The 15,679-nt window shown below is 38.2% G+C and overlaps 2 protein-coding genes across 4 annotated transcripts in view; one reads left to right on the forward strand and one right to left on the reverse strand.

Annotated features, from left to right (window-relative positions):
* Positions 1–15,679, forward strand: part of ANO2 (anoctamin 2) — a 156,799-nt gene that overhangs the window by 78,037 nt on the left and 63,083 nt on the right. Inside the window, exon 14 of the mRNA XM_071733390.1 lies at positions 2,665–2,748. Coding sequence (XP_071589491.1) covers positions 2,665–2,748 — 84 coding nt within the window. The remainder of the gene's footprint in view (positions 1–2,664; positions 2,749–15,679) is intronic.
* Positions 1–15,679, reverse strand: part of LOC139791314 (very long chain fatty acid elongase 4-like) — a 434,972-nt gene that overhangs the window by 18,852 nt on the left and 400,441 nt on the right. The window lies entirely within an intron of this gene.

Here is a 15,679-nt window from a genome sequence, read left to right on the forward strand (position 1 = left end):
GACAAAGAAGTGGCTCTGAATCATGGCTTTTTTTATAGCAGAATAGAGTTGGTCCTTTACATCCATGTATATACAATCAGGATCAAGTATCTCTAAATCAGTGCTGCAAAGAATAGTGTACTGCAATATGCTCATAAAAAATGATGTAGATATGTGCATTACAGGAGGTGCTGTGGGGTAAAATGACTTGGCAGATTTGTTGAGGACAAATCAACTAATTTTCCAGTCTAGATGTTGGTGTATGAAATGCAGTTAAAATCATAGAATTGTTAAGGTTGAAAAGGACCTCTAAGATCATCAAGTCCAACTGTCAAACTAGTATCACCATGCCAAATAAACCATGTCCTGAAGTGCTGCATGTACAGGTTTTTTAAACACCTCTAGGACTGTTGACTCCCAGTTCCTTAAAACCTTGTTTCTATGCTTGAGCACTCTTTCACTAAATAACCTTTCCCTAATATCCAAGCTAAACTTCCCCTAGCACAGCCTGAGACCATTTCCTCTCACCCTATTGCTGGTTACTTGGGAAAAGAGACAGGCACCTACCTCTCTACCACTTCCTTTCAGGTAGTTGTAGAGAGCACTAAGGTCACTGCTCAGCCTTCTCCACTCCAGATTAAACAATCTCAGTTTCCTCAGCCGCTCCTCATACAACTTGTGCTCTAGACCTTTTGCCAGCTTTTCTGCCCTTCTTTGGACTTGCTCCAGCACCTCAGTGTCCTTCTTGTAGTGGCAAGCCCAGAACTGAACACAGTACTCAAGGTGTGGTCTCACCAGTGCTGAGTACAGGGGCAAAATTACCCCCCTGGCCTTATTGGCCACACAATTCTGATACAGCCCAGGATGCTGTTGGCCTTCTTGGCCACCTGGACATACTGCTTGCTCACATTCAGCTGTCAGCCAGCACCCCCAGGTCCTTTTCTGCTAAGCAGCTTTCCAGCCACTGTTCCCCAGGCCTGTAGCATTGCTTGGGGTTGTTGTGACCCAAGTGGAGGACCCAGCACTTGGCCTTATTAAACATCATACAACTGGCCTTGGATCATCAGTCCAGCCTATCCAGGTCCCTCTGCAGAGCCTTCCACCTCTCAGGCAGATCAACACTGCCACCCAATTTGATGTAATCTGCAGGATTACTGAGAATGCACTCAATCCCCTCATCTAGATCATTGATAATGATATTAAACAATACTGGTCCCAAAACTGAGTCTTGGGGGACACCACTTGTGCCTGGCCACTCACTGGATTTCACTCCATTCACCACAGCTTTCTGGGCTCCTCCAGTTTTTTAAGCAGCAAAGGGTACATGTCTAAGCTGTGAGCCACCGGATTCTCTAGGAGAATTCTGTGGGAGACCATGTTCAAGGCTTTACTTAAGTCCAGGTAGATGACATCTACAGCCTTTCCCACATCCACTAGGCTGGACACCTGGTTATAGAAGGAGATCAAGTTGGTCAAGCAGGACCTGACTTTCATATACCCATGCAGGTGGGGCCTGGTCACCTGTCTGTCCTGCACATGCCATGTGAGAGCACTCAAGATGAAACGCTCCATGATGTTCTCCAGCACCAAAGTTAGGCTGACAGGGCTGTAGCTCCCCAGAGCCTCCTTCCAGCCCTTCTTGTAGATGGATATCATGCTGGCAAGATTCCAGTCATCTGGGACCACCCCTCACTTCTGAGGACATGGAAATGTCTTACTAGAAAAACTAAACATAACTTGACTAAATTTGAAAAATATATGAACTCAAAAAAACCTGTCAATGGAAAAAAAGTAAGTTATAGTGCAATGGCATTAGGTTTTCTCACTCTGTTTCCTTTCAAACCAATTTTCAAAAGTTGCTCTGACCTCTGGCAGCTGCCCCTGGTATCCCAGAATTCTTTGTTTAGAAGAAAAGAAAAAAAGGAAGAAAGATGATTCAGCTCTGCAGGTGCTTCCACAGTGTAATTAGGTCTCCTCATGATCTTACAACCTCATTTATCTCATTTGCCTACTTTCATCAGGCTCTCTCGTCTCACCTAGCCATAGGTGCCTGATGTCTTTATGCTTTCCTAATTTAAGTTTAAAGGTGCTTTTTCCATGTGACCTTTGAACCTTACCTAGGGAAGTGTGATATAAATTAATGCAATCAACAAAACTTTAAAAACTACTAAATTCTGATATTCTCTGCTATGGGGAATGTGCAATTGCACCTTTGTACAGTGTGGATCCCTCCAGCAGCTGGGCCCATTCATTCTGCCCAGTAGCAGCCTCTGGACCCCAGTGTTCCCAGCTGCTGGTGCCCAGAGGTACAAGCCTGCAAAGCTGCACTTGTTTGCTGGTGGTCAAACACCCTTGCAGACCAGCAAGCTATTTGCATGTGAGTAGCCCTTTTCATCCCCTTATCACTCTATTTTTACACATTTGTTTCTCCTCAGGTGACTTTAACTCCTCCTTCCTCACCTTTGTTTCTTTCCCTAAGCATCCCATAATAAGTCCTGTGCAATCTCTAAATCCTCTTTGCCTGCATAATGTATTCCATACCACTCAGCAGTGATCCCTCTAGCCTGAAAGGTGCTGTGTTGTTGATCATCTTGATGTCTTGGGTCATGAATAAGTCATCAGATTAATTTTCATTACATTTATTTTAATGTCAGTCTTTTGCTTGTCTGTTTTTCCTTTTTTCAGGAGCATCCCAGACCTGAGTATGAAACCAAACTGCTGCAGAAGAAACTGACAAATAAGAAAATGGCAACTGAAAACTCAAATGAAGTAAGATACAACTTACTCTTTTTACTTATTTTTTATTCTTGCATTGTTACATTGAGGAAATCTTTTTGTCTGTCTCTGATGGATAGTTTGCAAAAGACACTTAATCAACCTTATAACTTGCTTGCTAGGGGTTTGTTGTTATGCATCCCTGCAGTGCCATTTGTGATCATCACTTTGCTAGCTCTGCAAAGAAATTTCTGTAAAGTAATTTGCATAGGAATATGTCAGACAGGTGGTTCAGGATCTGATTTGTAAAGTAATGAGTGACTAGTAAGATAATCATCAGAGGAATTCTTGTAGCAGTGACTTAGAATTGCAGTAGTTTGTGGATAATAAAGAAAACAGCTTTTCTTGTAGTGATTCTATTTGCATAGGTAGCTGGCATCCTCAGCCTTGTTGCAGTAAGGCAGTTGAGCAGCTTTGATGGCATTTCCAGTATAAATGGAAAAGTAGTAATTTGAATGTATTTAGACGAAAGTGTCTGTATCTGTTTCAAGTCTAAGAAGAAGCACTTTTCTAATTGATGTCTATTTTCTAGGCACTTGTCTCTAGATTTTATCCATTAGGCCTGGTTAGCCATTGCTTATTCTCTGCATGTCACATATGCCTACAAAGTCAAAACATCCCAAAACCACGCCCAATTTCCAGGTAGAAAGAAGCATCTTGCTTTGTTTAGACATTGAGAACCAGTATCTGAAGTGGAGAATGCTCCCATTTCCAGGCTTGGTGCAATAAATTTAGCCTTGCAAATTATGAAAGAATTTAACTATGCCCTTCTTCTGCCTGTTTCCATCAAGAGTGTAAAGTGTTTCCAGTGAAACTTTCATCCCAGTGGCTTTCCCTTTCACCTGTTGGGCCCAACCAGACTCCACAGAAGACAACTGAAAGATTCTGAATTGCTTTAATGGGCTTTGGCTCTCATCCATCATCAGGGACACTGACATAGCACTACGGGGATATTTTCCCTTATACATTAAGCAGGTCTCTAAGCTTACACTTGCATAGTGTGGGATCAAGAAACAGATAAAGCAGTCATTCATAAAGTAAGTGAATCTGGAAAAAAGTCAGAAATTGATGTTGTAGAGTAGTAGAATTCTGTAGTTGTGAGGCAGTGTGAGATGATTATCTTCATTAAATGAGAGAAATCACAGCATTACAAATTAGAATTGAATCTAAGGTAAAAGAAAGCAATGAAAATGAGGAACCATGGAAAGATGCAGCACTATAGCAATGTGAATAACTCCTTTCAAACATCAGGATAGGAAAGGCTTTCCTGGGATATTTTTTTTCTCTAATTATTTTTTTTTTGCCAATACAGATGGAAAAATATCACTCAGGAAAAAATTGCTTCAGGTTTTTCAGTCATCTATGTGCAGAATTTCTCCAATGTCCCAGCAGGAGACAATACTCTATTTTGGAAACTGATGTGATCATTTTGAATTGCAAGCTGCAAAACAGAAAACAAAAAAATTTTAAAAAATGACAATATTTAAATCTGAAGTAATTTTTAAAAAAAGGTATTTTAGTTCTTGGGTAATTTTTTGGAAAAGTTTCTGAGATTCATCTCTTTCCTAAACTTAATAAAAAACCAAAATACTTTGGCATTTGACATTCAAAAGTTACTCATATGGAACAGTTATTCATATGGTAAAACATTTAATTTGGGTTGATTAAGGTAAACTTCTAATAAATGCATTCATCCTGTAATGTACTGACTACCATGTCTCTCCAAATTACTGAAATATGCTCCATACTTGTGAGAAGTTTTCCATCAGTCAACATTTTGCTTACTGATACTTGCAATCTCTTTTTTGATTTCCCTCAATTCTTTCCAGCAAACAACACATTAGTGTGGGTTTGTAAGGTGTGTTGCTCAATGTTTTGCAGCTCAATGTCTTCAGATAATAGTAAGATAATAATATAAGGGCAAGAAATTTTTGTGTAGCAGCTGCTGAAGAGGGAAAAGGCTAGTTCTTTCAATGAACTGTTCTGTTTAATGTAATTGTGAAAATGTACCACTACATTTGGTTTTGGAAGATCCTGAAAAATGAGACATTAAAAGTGATGAGTATTTAAGACCTCAATTGTTCTTCTGCCCAATTTTTCGGGGGGTTCATCTTTTTTTTTCCTCCCTCAGATGGTTGTATGTTATAATCATTGCAATGCCATTAGCTCAGGAACTTTTGCATGGCAGGTTACTACTCAGGCACAGGTTTCTGTGAGGTCTTTGGCTCTGAACTTCTGTCTTGTTGGGTGGAAGCCAGGGTACAGGACTTTGTCATATTAATAGTGCAGATCTAGCATCTGGACCTTCATCAAAGTAGAGGTTTCTCTGTAGTTAAACATTTCAGTCCTAATTACTTGGTTCTGTATGAATACACAGATGCCTGTGAGGTCTCAGTCTCATCATATCTTGGTTGACAGTCTAATGTCATGGCATAATCTCTGTGAAGTTCTCGCCTGAATATTTTTTAGCTAAGTAGTGTAATTTAAAGGCTTATGTTTTGTGGGTGTAGCTGATCAGCAACTGTAGTCTGCTGTGTTGATATCAAAGGACCAGCTCTGGCACCACTGCCTAAAACTTCTCAATACTTATCTAATATGAAGTCAGAACTCCCAGTTCAGCAGCTGTGGCTTGTTGGGGATAGAAATGATGCCAAAACTGCGGCTATTGTGAGAGTACTGATTTCGAGCTTACTTAAAGGCATATATTTCTATAAAATTACTGGCTTGTTTCCAGTATGTTAACTCCTCTGTTATGGTGAGGATTTGACTAGTTTTATGGTGAGAAACAGAGCTTTTATGTGGAAAGCACTGTATACAGTGCAATTTTTTTTCTTGCCTTACTCCAAGGAGTCTGGGTGAAGATAATTGGGTTCTTTTTGAAATGAAGGGACAAGAGTTTGGTTATGGACTGGTTGGTTTTGTGATTGCAAAAGAAAATTGACACCACTTGCATACTCTCTTAAATGATAACTTGGGAATACCTGCTAATAGGAAACCTACTTTGACATACAGCTTTCCCTGTCTGCTGTAGAAGTCATTAATTTTAATGAGTGTGGAAGATGCCCAGCACCTGTCAGGCCCAGTAAACATATGAGTCACTCTACCCAGCCAATAAATTCCAAATCAGCTTGATGAGATGGGCAATAGAAGCTATTGCATATCCAATGTATTACTTGCCCAGTGGGGTTTGTGTTACAGAATATTGCTTTCACACAAATACTGCTTAGAGTATTTAAGCTACTGTAATGAGCAAAGATCAAAATTCCAGCCTACATCACGCCATGTGGTTTCAGTTGTTTAATGAATATTTCACTGGTGATTTGGGGAATGGGAAAGAAACTGTGTGGTCTCGGTGAACTTCACAAAAGATTTCTGTGAAGTTACTCTTACAATAACACCCGCATGTTCTACTGTTTTGGGATATAATTAATTTAAAGCTGAAAGAGTTGAAATATTTACATGAAGTGCCTCAGGCTAGGTGGCAAATACATAAACATGGTCTTTATAAATTATGACATTCATTTAGAAAAATGAATGCAGTTCTAAGGGACTGATCCTGGAAACCTACAGTGTTCTGGTTTATAATCAGTAGCAATCAATATTTGATTCTTTGTGGTCACAAACAAAGTTTTTCAATGTAGAGGTTCTTGAATCATACCATTAAAAGCTTATTTGTCCTTGCAGCAGAGCTGAATGTTCATGTGTGTGTGCATGAATCCATGTGTCCAATAATATATTCATGCAAACATGGCAGATGCAATTGTGGTAATAAAGCAGTTAATATTATTCTTTGTTGTTCTTGTTTAATCCACTATAATATTGAAGATGTGGATAGAAATATTTGATGGATAGGGTAAAGTTACTGTATCTACAGACTATGAACTGAAAAAGGTGTTGGATATTTGTCATCTTCTGATAAGTCATTCCTCTCTCTGTGCAACAGGAATAGTCTCAGTGGAAATAAATAAATGCAGGTCAGGAAATGAAAATTGGTCTCATGCCTGAAAACATGCAGATGGGGTTGGGTCCAGGTCTTCCTGAGGCTGATGGAAAGAAAGCCTTGCAGTCATTTCTGGGAGAGATGGATCAGACCCTGACTCCTTTTCATTAAGTGTCCAGCTGATCTGGCCAACATGATGCAGCATCATATATATATTCTTATCTTTCTTATTTGGCAGGACACTGAATAACTCATTCTACATATTTCTCAAGGAAAACTTTCATTATAGAAAAAAAGGACTTGTTTGTTGGATTATATCCCAACTTGGAGCAAACCCTGGGAATAATAGAATCTGGCATTGCAGCCTGCCTTTAATTCATTCGAAAAATGAAAGTGGCAGAATAAGTTATTTAAATTGTTAATTCAGCTGGTAATTGAAACAAAAGAAAGAAGTATTTCTTTCCAAACCATTGTTTCAGTTATTATGGAATCAAAGCAAGATGGTCTGAAAAGGAAGGTCTTTAGTGTAAGGATGATACAGGCAAATACAAAGAAGAATGTTACATTGCTGATGAATACTAAATATATATATACATTTATAAATAAAAACATCAACATGGCAAAACATGAAATAATATTTCTTGCTGCTAGTTCCTTACCCAATTTTGCATAAAAAATCCCCCATAATGCCTGAGAAGCACTTCAGAAGTTGGAGCCCACCTCTTTATTAGCAATTCCATGATAAAATTCACTTTAAAAACCCAAAAATCTCTTTTTATGCATTAGGTGCAACACTGTAGAAGAACACAAAATAACTGATCATCCCAGCTGTATATCCATCTTGTACTTTGCTGAAGTTGGGGAAAATATCATTGACAAGTCTCCTCTTGTCCACAAATCTAGTAATTTTCTCCCAGAAAGCAATCAGGTTGGTGCTGTGTATTCACCTTTGGTAAATCCTATTGGCAGCTCACAACCACCTCCTTCTATCTGTGCTCAGAAATGGCTTTCAAAAGCACTTTCCAACTGACCAAACTGAGGCTGATTACTTGATTATCCTTCTGCTCTTTCTTTGAAGGTGGATATAAAATTGTTCCTTTTCCAGCTGTCAGGGCCCTTCTCTGATCTCAGAGATGAAGATCTCTGGGATCAATCATTGCAATAACATCAGCCAGTTCTTCTAGCTTCCATTCCTCTTCTCCAAAGTTAGAGGTGAGTGAAATCACTGCTTATCTTTTCTAAAGGAATAAATCATCATTGTTTTGTATAGATGTCAAAACAGGACTTAGAAATACTGGATTTTTTTTTTTTTTTTAAATTTAACTGTTGGAGGTCAAACACTTCAGATTAGAGACAGGATTTTCAGAACAAGGTATCTAATGGTCATGAGACTCTACCAAAACAAAAATTAGTCGTCTTTTTCAGAAGACACCTTTGAGCCTAAAAACAAGACAAGGTAGACTGCTGTTTGTTGGTGTTTGTGTTATTTGTTAAGAATGTGGCTCAAAGAAGCATTCTTTCTAGGGCTGTACTACAGCTTGCATTTTTTAATCATGTAACTGGGACTTAAGCATACAATTAAGGTTAAGCCCTTGCCTCAGCACATTGAATAAGGATACAATTAAATGCTTTTTTGAATTGAGTCCCAAGCTATTTATTGACATTAAAGATGATGCTGTTTTCTTTCCCATTAAAGTGAATGGAAAGGCTCATTCCTATAGGTTTTTTCATCAGTACTTGAAATTAATAGGAGTTCTGCCTGGCTGAGCAATAATGTATTATTCCTTCAGTCTGTGGTTACTGCAGGTGACTTACTATCATATTGTACTCAGTCAAAGACTATAATAACAGGTTAGAAGGTTACAGAAAAGTCTTACGTTGAAAAATAAATATCCAGAAGTCTTCTGGGGTTTAACTTAATACAGATACTTGAGTTTAAGAAGTTTCCCCTTTCCTTTGTGGTGGTGACAAACTTCCATATCTTAGAGTATATTTTTAACTTTCTGTTGAGCATATTTATAGGGTAAATTTCATGCTAGTAATCTCCAAGGTCAATACAGAAGCACAGATTTGGGACAAAATTCACACAAATTGGCTTTGGAAACAACAGTCAGCTAAGCCAGTTGCCAAGAAATTTTTATTTGATGCATACTACAATCCTGACTGCAATTTTAAATAAATAAACTGAATTTAATATTAAATTCTTTTGGGCATCCATCCCATCAAGACTGAAATTGCACCTACTCCAAGCTTAAAAAATTAAAGTTAAATTGAACTGCTCAACTTTTGCAGCTGTTGCCATGCTTGCTTGCTAATCTGCTGATTTTCATGATACACTTAATTTAGGAGGAAAATTGTGTTTGTGAGCTCCTTTACATCATGGTATTTTCTGTAATAGATAAACTTCAGTTCTTACAGGGTTATTCAAAGAAACTCTTCCTGCTATTGATATCACCTGGACATTGTACACCTGAATTTAAGGAGAATAAAATTTTACTGGTTAATACAGGGTGCTAGATTCACTGCTTATGCAATGTCTAATGCATAAAACTTGTTTAGATCCATCGACTCATTTGTTTCCAGTGACATACTCCAACTTTATTCCTCTGCATAGGTAATGATATAAATAAATACGGAATATTGCCCTTTTAAACAGTGAAAATAAATCGCTTCTATGTCTCCTCTTCCACTGAGATCACTGGAAGGTGATTGAGTGGCATTTATGTGCATCTAGGTCTTCCTTTGTAGGTAAAGATAACTGTTCAAAATTCAACCCTCCACATGAAAAACCTGCTCTAAATTACTCTGCTTTAAGCAATGTATTGGAGTAAGATAATCTCCAGAGGTCCCTTCCAACTCTGCCTGTTGTGCAATTCTGTGAAATGCAGGAAAGAAAGGATCCAAGCAAGTGCAGACAAATTGGTTTCACCACAATGGGCATGTTTTGAAAGAAAATATAATTTGAGCTTTACTAGAAGTGCTTGAGAAACGGGACAAAATGTAACTAAAGGCAGGTTTACTAAACTAAAGGTTTACTAAAGGCAGATTAATAAACCATACCATCTAAACTTATGTCTCTCTTAAATGATACAATTGATTCCCTAAGGAAAGGAAATGTAATGTACTTCAAGAATCTCCCATAGTGTTCTGCCAGACGGGGAATAGCACATAGTTTATAAATCAATATATTTAATTTGAACTGACTGAAAAAAAGGTAACTAGAGTTTTCATTAAAAATAATAAAAAAATAAAATTATGTTTTAAAATGGTTAATTAAGCAATGCAACTACAGTCCCTTCCAACCACTGGGTTTGGTGCTTCAAGCCTCATTCTTCTCCTGTCCTTCACGTGATGATTTTCTATCATTCCTCATTCCTCATTCCTCATTCCTCATTCCTCATTCCTCTCCTCTCCTCTCCTCTCCTCTCCTCTCCTCTCCTCTTCTCTCCTCTCCTCTCCTCTCCTCTTCATTTTTTAATTTATGTTTTTTAAATGAAACATAGAGGACATTGTGCTGTAAGGAAAGTAGCTACTTAGTTCAATAGGAGAGAAAAGCTTCTCTATAGTTTCTGGAAGAGGAGGAGTCTTGCATATTTTTTTAAAACTTAACAAGGCTACGTGTAAAAGACACGGGATTACAACTTAGGCCATGTCCATTTGGTCTTTTCTAATAAAGCTTTCTATAGCAGCTTCTTCAAGGAAGAAAAGAAAAAAACCCAACCTCATAGGTGGTGAGGCAGAAGGAAAGACTGCACTCCAAAAAAGTTGTTGTTAGCTGATTTTGTCACCATGCCATGATGCTTTGTCGCAAAAGCAGAACAACATATATATGTTTTTATATATGTTCATATATATATGTTCACTATATATTGTCTTAACTAATAGTACCAAAACCAAGTGTTTTGTCTAACAAATTTATTAATTGTTATTGTGAAGCTGATATTCAAATTTCAGATTGAAATTTTTTTCCTTGCCATTTCTCCTCACAGACATTTTTTTATGCCCTCTACAACTGTGAGTAACAACTTTTTCTTTCATAAAGTTTATGATGGCTGCAATCTGAGACTTCTAACATGTTTTTCATCATAGCTTGATGAAAACTGAAGCTACAAGTGCAATTCTGGTGCAGCTATTTGCTACTTTCCAGACATTTGAAAGGTTTTTTTAATATTTGATCAAATTTTGTCCCTTAGACACTACCAAATATTGTGACATATTGGTTCCTTCTACTCTGCTAGATCCTAGTGTGGCCATTCAATACTAATAGAAGTCTTAGAATAGTTTGTGTAGGCTTCAAATATTGGAACTGAACTTTTAATTCTCTGGCAAATTTTAAAAACATAGATAGTATCTACTCCTATTACTGTGTTAAACAAAGGTCTAATTCATGTTTGTGTTTCTTGCAACTGGTCAAATAAACACTTAATTGTAGCATTGTTTTAAAAATCTGTGTCTTGTAGAATTTCAGTGTAGTATTACACTTTCGTTGTAGTATTGTCTTTAATTTAGGGCTAGATTGTGTATTTATTCATGAAATTTTTTAAGGCTTTCTGATGGGTTTAGAAGCACCAGTTAAAGCCTTGCTCTGGAGTAATTCTGGACATACTTCTGCCCCTTGAGTCAGTTATGATTGAGTTTTGGGACAATCATTGCAGGAATATGAAGGCTATTTGATGGGGTGTTCAAATGGAATTCAATTGCATGTGCAGCTGTGTTACCTACAGTGTTTTCTGGACTGATATGCTGAGTTAATTTTATTTGTCAAAGTATTTTGTTTTATGGAAGAAGTAGCGGTGACATCTTAGAAGAAATCCAAGACAGAAAGGCCCTTAGATGGTTGAACTATTACTGGTACACACCTGTTCTACCTCTAGATATTCAAAGGTATGACCAAAAGATGACAAGGCATTAACATAGCTCTTTATTTCATGGTTCCTAGAGCCATCACGATTGTGAGAAACTGATGGCTGTTACCAAGGAGAGCTATCAACTTTCATGTGATACCTAATAGCAAGATCATTTCAAATGGGAAGTGGGTCAACCAGCTGCATTCAGAAGTGTTCAATAGGGAAAATGACTGTATTGAGGTTAGGAGGTAGCTTTAAATCCCTGGATGGCTTTTTGTGAAAGTATAGGAGGTAGAAATTTCTGGCAAATAGAGCCCAGCCAGATGAAACTTGAACAATGAACCCTGGCAAACCTGCGCTGAAAATCTGGAGGGTCCTCTGTTTCTTCAGGTTTCCCATTTTGCTCCTGGAGCTTTGTACAGAAAACGGTGCTTTTCTACATGCAAACAAGCTAAATGTGAAACAGCCCTTAGGAGTAGCCCTGTGCAATAATTTAGCAATATGCAATTAAACTCACAAAGGATTATAAGGTATTTCAGCTGTAAAATAATTGGAGTCCATACAGCATGCCAAAGCATTTCACTGCCAACCCAGCCAAGTGTGTTTGCTACAGTTTTTTAAGGAAGAGAAACCTTGAGTCACTATCAGATGCAGTGGTTTATGCAGGTAGAGCCCAGGCACTCAACAGAGAGGGCAGCTAAAAGATGGCTTTTTGTGTAGGATGGCAAATTTCTCCTTCAGTCTCACAGGGTCTATGTTTGGGCTGTCCTCAGAGTGGGATGCTGCTCATTGATCCCCAAGCATGAAGGATAACACTCTAATCACAGCTGTCAGGAATGCAGGCCAGAGAATAGATTGAATTCAATTGTTTTAATTTTATATATGGCTACATTTTCAAAAGGGCTCAGCAGCCGATAGCTCCCACTGAGAATACTGAAAGCTGTTGGGGCTTGAGTGCTTTTGAAAATCTGGCCAGCTGTGCCTTTTCAAAAAGCATCTCTAAAGTTTTCTTTTGCAAGGACTGCAAGAATGAACTCTTCTCAAAAATTTGGAGAATGGGAGTGAGACCATTTTTAGGGTGCTTTGGACTTCATTTTTACTGGACAGTGATTATAGCCCTATAAGGTGAAGATGTACTCGTGTGACTGACAAGGTCCCCGAGTCACTGGGAAGGGAGAGGTGGTTGGGATATTTCCAGGGATGAATGAGGTGTCAGCTCTCCTGTACCTACAGCTAAGTGTAATGTTCAAAGTCCACATGGACAGCCTCAGTGTGCCCCTTCCAGCCTGATTTCAGCATTGTTATTTCCACTGAGACCATACAAGGAGGATAAACTGTGAGATTGTGTGCTTCTCTCTATAGAAATAAACACAGAAGGGAAGGCTATGTTGTCTCTCCCTTCCTTAAATACCTAATAAAAAGTTGAGAAAATAATTTCCTTTGACAGAAAACCTAGGGAAAACTCTCTGAGAAGCTATTCTTGGACTGTAGATTATATAGAGAGGAAGTAACAAGAATGAGCACTCCACTTGACCCGGTAGAAATCAATGCTGCCTTAGGTGAAATGCTGCCCAGCATTACTACCCATGTTAAGTCCTTTGTTTGTGTTCACCTTTAACTTTGGTTGTTTGACTTTTCAAGTGCTCAAAGTGTACGACTCCTCTTATAAATACTGCCTCAAGAGAAACGTTCTATTATTTTCTAAATGAGTACTTATTAGTTTGAATACAGAGAACAAAGCTATGAATAAACTAGCTGAGTACCCTGTATGTAAGTCTGGTGGGACAGACTGATAATATGGATTGTCATGCAGGAGGAAACTTGCAGCAAGGAACAACAAGCTACTAGTGGGGAACACATAGGGTTTGACAGAAAAAAAAAAAAAAAAAAAAAAAAAAAAAAAAAAAAAGATATACCCCAAAGCAATTGTAAGTACTCATATGCAGAAATTAAAAGGGAATGAAGAAGTGTGGGCACTGTTCTGGGGCTGTTATTAAATGTAATTGACTTATGCTATTAAAATTAGTCACAGTGGTAGGATAATGAGCTCAACGTGAGCTGGCAGTGTATGCTTGTAGCCCAGAAAGCCAAACATATCCTGGGCTGCATCTAAAGAAACATGATCAGGAGGTCAATGGAGGTAATTCTTTCCCTCTACTCCACACTTTTGAGACTCTATCTGGAGTACTGTAGTTCTGGAGCTCCCAACACAGGAAGGACATGAAGATGATCAGAGGGGGGGAGCACCTCTCCTATGAAGACAAGCTAAGACAGTTTGATTTGTACAGCCTGGAGAAGAGAAATCTCCAGGGAGACCTTGGAACAGCCTTCCGGTACCTGAGAAGGGCCTACAGGAAATCCGGGGAGGGGCTTTTTACAAGGGGATGTAGTGGTAGGAAAGGGAAAACAGTTTCAAGATGAAAGGGTAGATTTAGATTGGATTAAGGGAAGAAATTCTTTCCTGTGAGGTTGGTCAGAGAGGGCAGAGTTCCCATCCCTGGAACTGTTCAAGGCCAGCTTGGATGGGGCTTTGAGCAACCTGGTCTAGTAGGATCTAGTGGGTCTCCTGTAAACGGAGCTCCATCATAAACTAGCAAATTCTGGCTAGAGGACCTAGACTTGGATTAAGGTGTTAAGGGGCTGGGTTGAGGCATGGGACAAGAGTTCATGCCAGAACTGGTGTGCTGCCTCTTGTGAGATTCAGTGTAACAGAAGCAGGGAGGCTGTGGTCTAAAATCTGTGAGAGAGATGTGCTGATAACATTTACTGCATAGGACTGTGGCTGACAGAGTTAAAAGATCTAGCATATGAAACAAAGCAGGTGCAACACAGACCAGGAAAAAAAATGACTCTCTAGTAAATTAGAATGTGAGATGGTTAGGAAACTTGGTACACATCTTTAATGTTGGGTTAACTTGGAGAGCTTTGGTATCATAGGCAAAACTTCAAAACAGGCAGAAATACGTTTACCACTTGAGGGAAGTGCTGTACCACAAAACGAGATAAGGAAGAGTCTACTTTTAGAAACTGACATATCACAGTATTGCTGTGGTTTTCACAGCACGGCTAATAGTATGATTAAAAGTTGCTCAAAAGATCTTCAGTCAATTAGCATTATATTTTCATTATTAAATCAGCAACAGCTTGTAGATTTAATTACCCCATTTTCATTTCTAAGGCTAGTACTTCATACTGACAGACAGCAATGCCTAGATTAAGTTTTATGTGGTGAGGAAGAAAATGTTTTATAGTGAATGTAAAAAGCTCTTATGGAATGGAGAGATATTCCTTAATTGGATTGTATATCATCAGGATTTTAATATACTTGATTAAGGGCTTGATCATGCTATTCCTTTCTCTAGAGCCCTTACTGAAGTCAGTGAGGGCTACAAATGGAAAGCTTGCAAGTCAAGGTTCTGGCATGAGAGAGCATTAAGGAAAGCTTATCCTAGAAAGCAGGCATACAGTAGCTATGTCTACCACAATATTAAAATTAGATATTTAAAAAGAATTTCCAGGGTACGAAAAGCATCATATAAGTATATGAGTATCATGTAAATATATACTATAATACCCTAACTGTTCAGTAGAAATTACTTTATAGCCAAAGTCCACTGAAGTGAAGAGGTATTGTTTTGTTTTACCTGAGTTTGAGTGAGATTGTTAGAAATGGTGATATCACAGTTGTTATAACTGTTACAGATTTTCATCAAAAATAGGTTTTAAACAAAGAATGATAAAACAAATATTTTCAAAAGGTTTTTGCATGTGCATGATTTCACTGTCAGCTAAGACTCAAGTGACAAGTATTCAAGATATTTTTGTGCTATGTCATATAAGGTAGCTGGAGTAAACTTCCTGATTTTAGAAGAAATATGGACTGAGATATAAATATGAGAGGCAGAGCTCAGATCTAGGAAAAATATTATCTGTCTACTGCAATGAAAGTCATAACAAATTGTCTAGTGTCAATTTGTAACTATAGAAATAATTTTAGTACCCCAGAGCTCTTTCATGCAAAGTGTAATTTATCATAGAAATGGCTAGCAATAAGCTCACTGCTGTATTTTCATTAACAGGTAAGGGGAAGATAAAGATGACAGTTATTTGTAAAACCTTGAATGTCTTGTGACTAGGA

This window comes from Heliangelus exortis, chromosome 1 (genome assembly GCF_036169615.1).
Source record: "Heliangelus exortis chromosome 1, bHelExo1.hap1, whole genome shotgun sequence".
Taxonomy (NCBI): Eukaryota; Metazoa; Chordata; class Aves; order Apodiformes; family Trochilidae; genus Heliangelus; species Heliangelus exortis.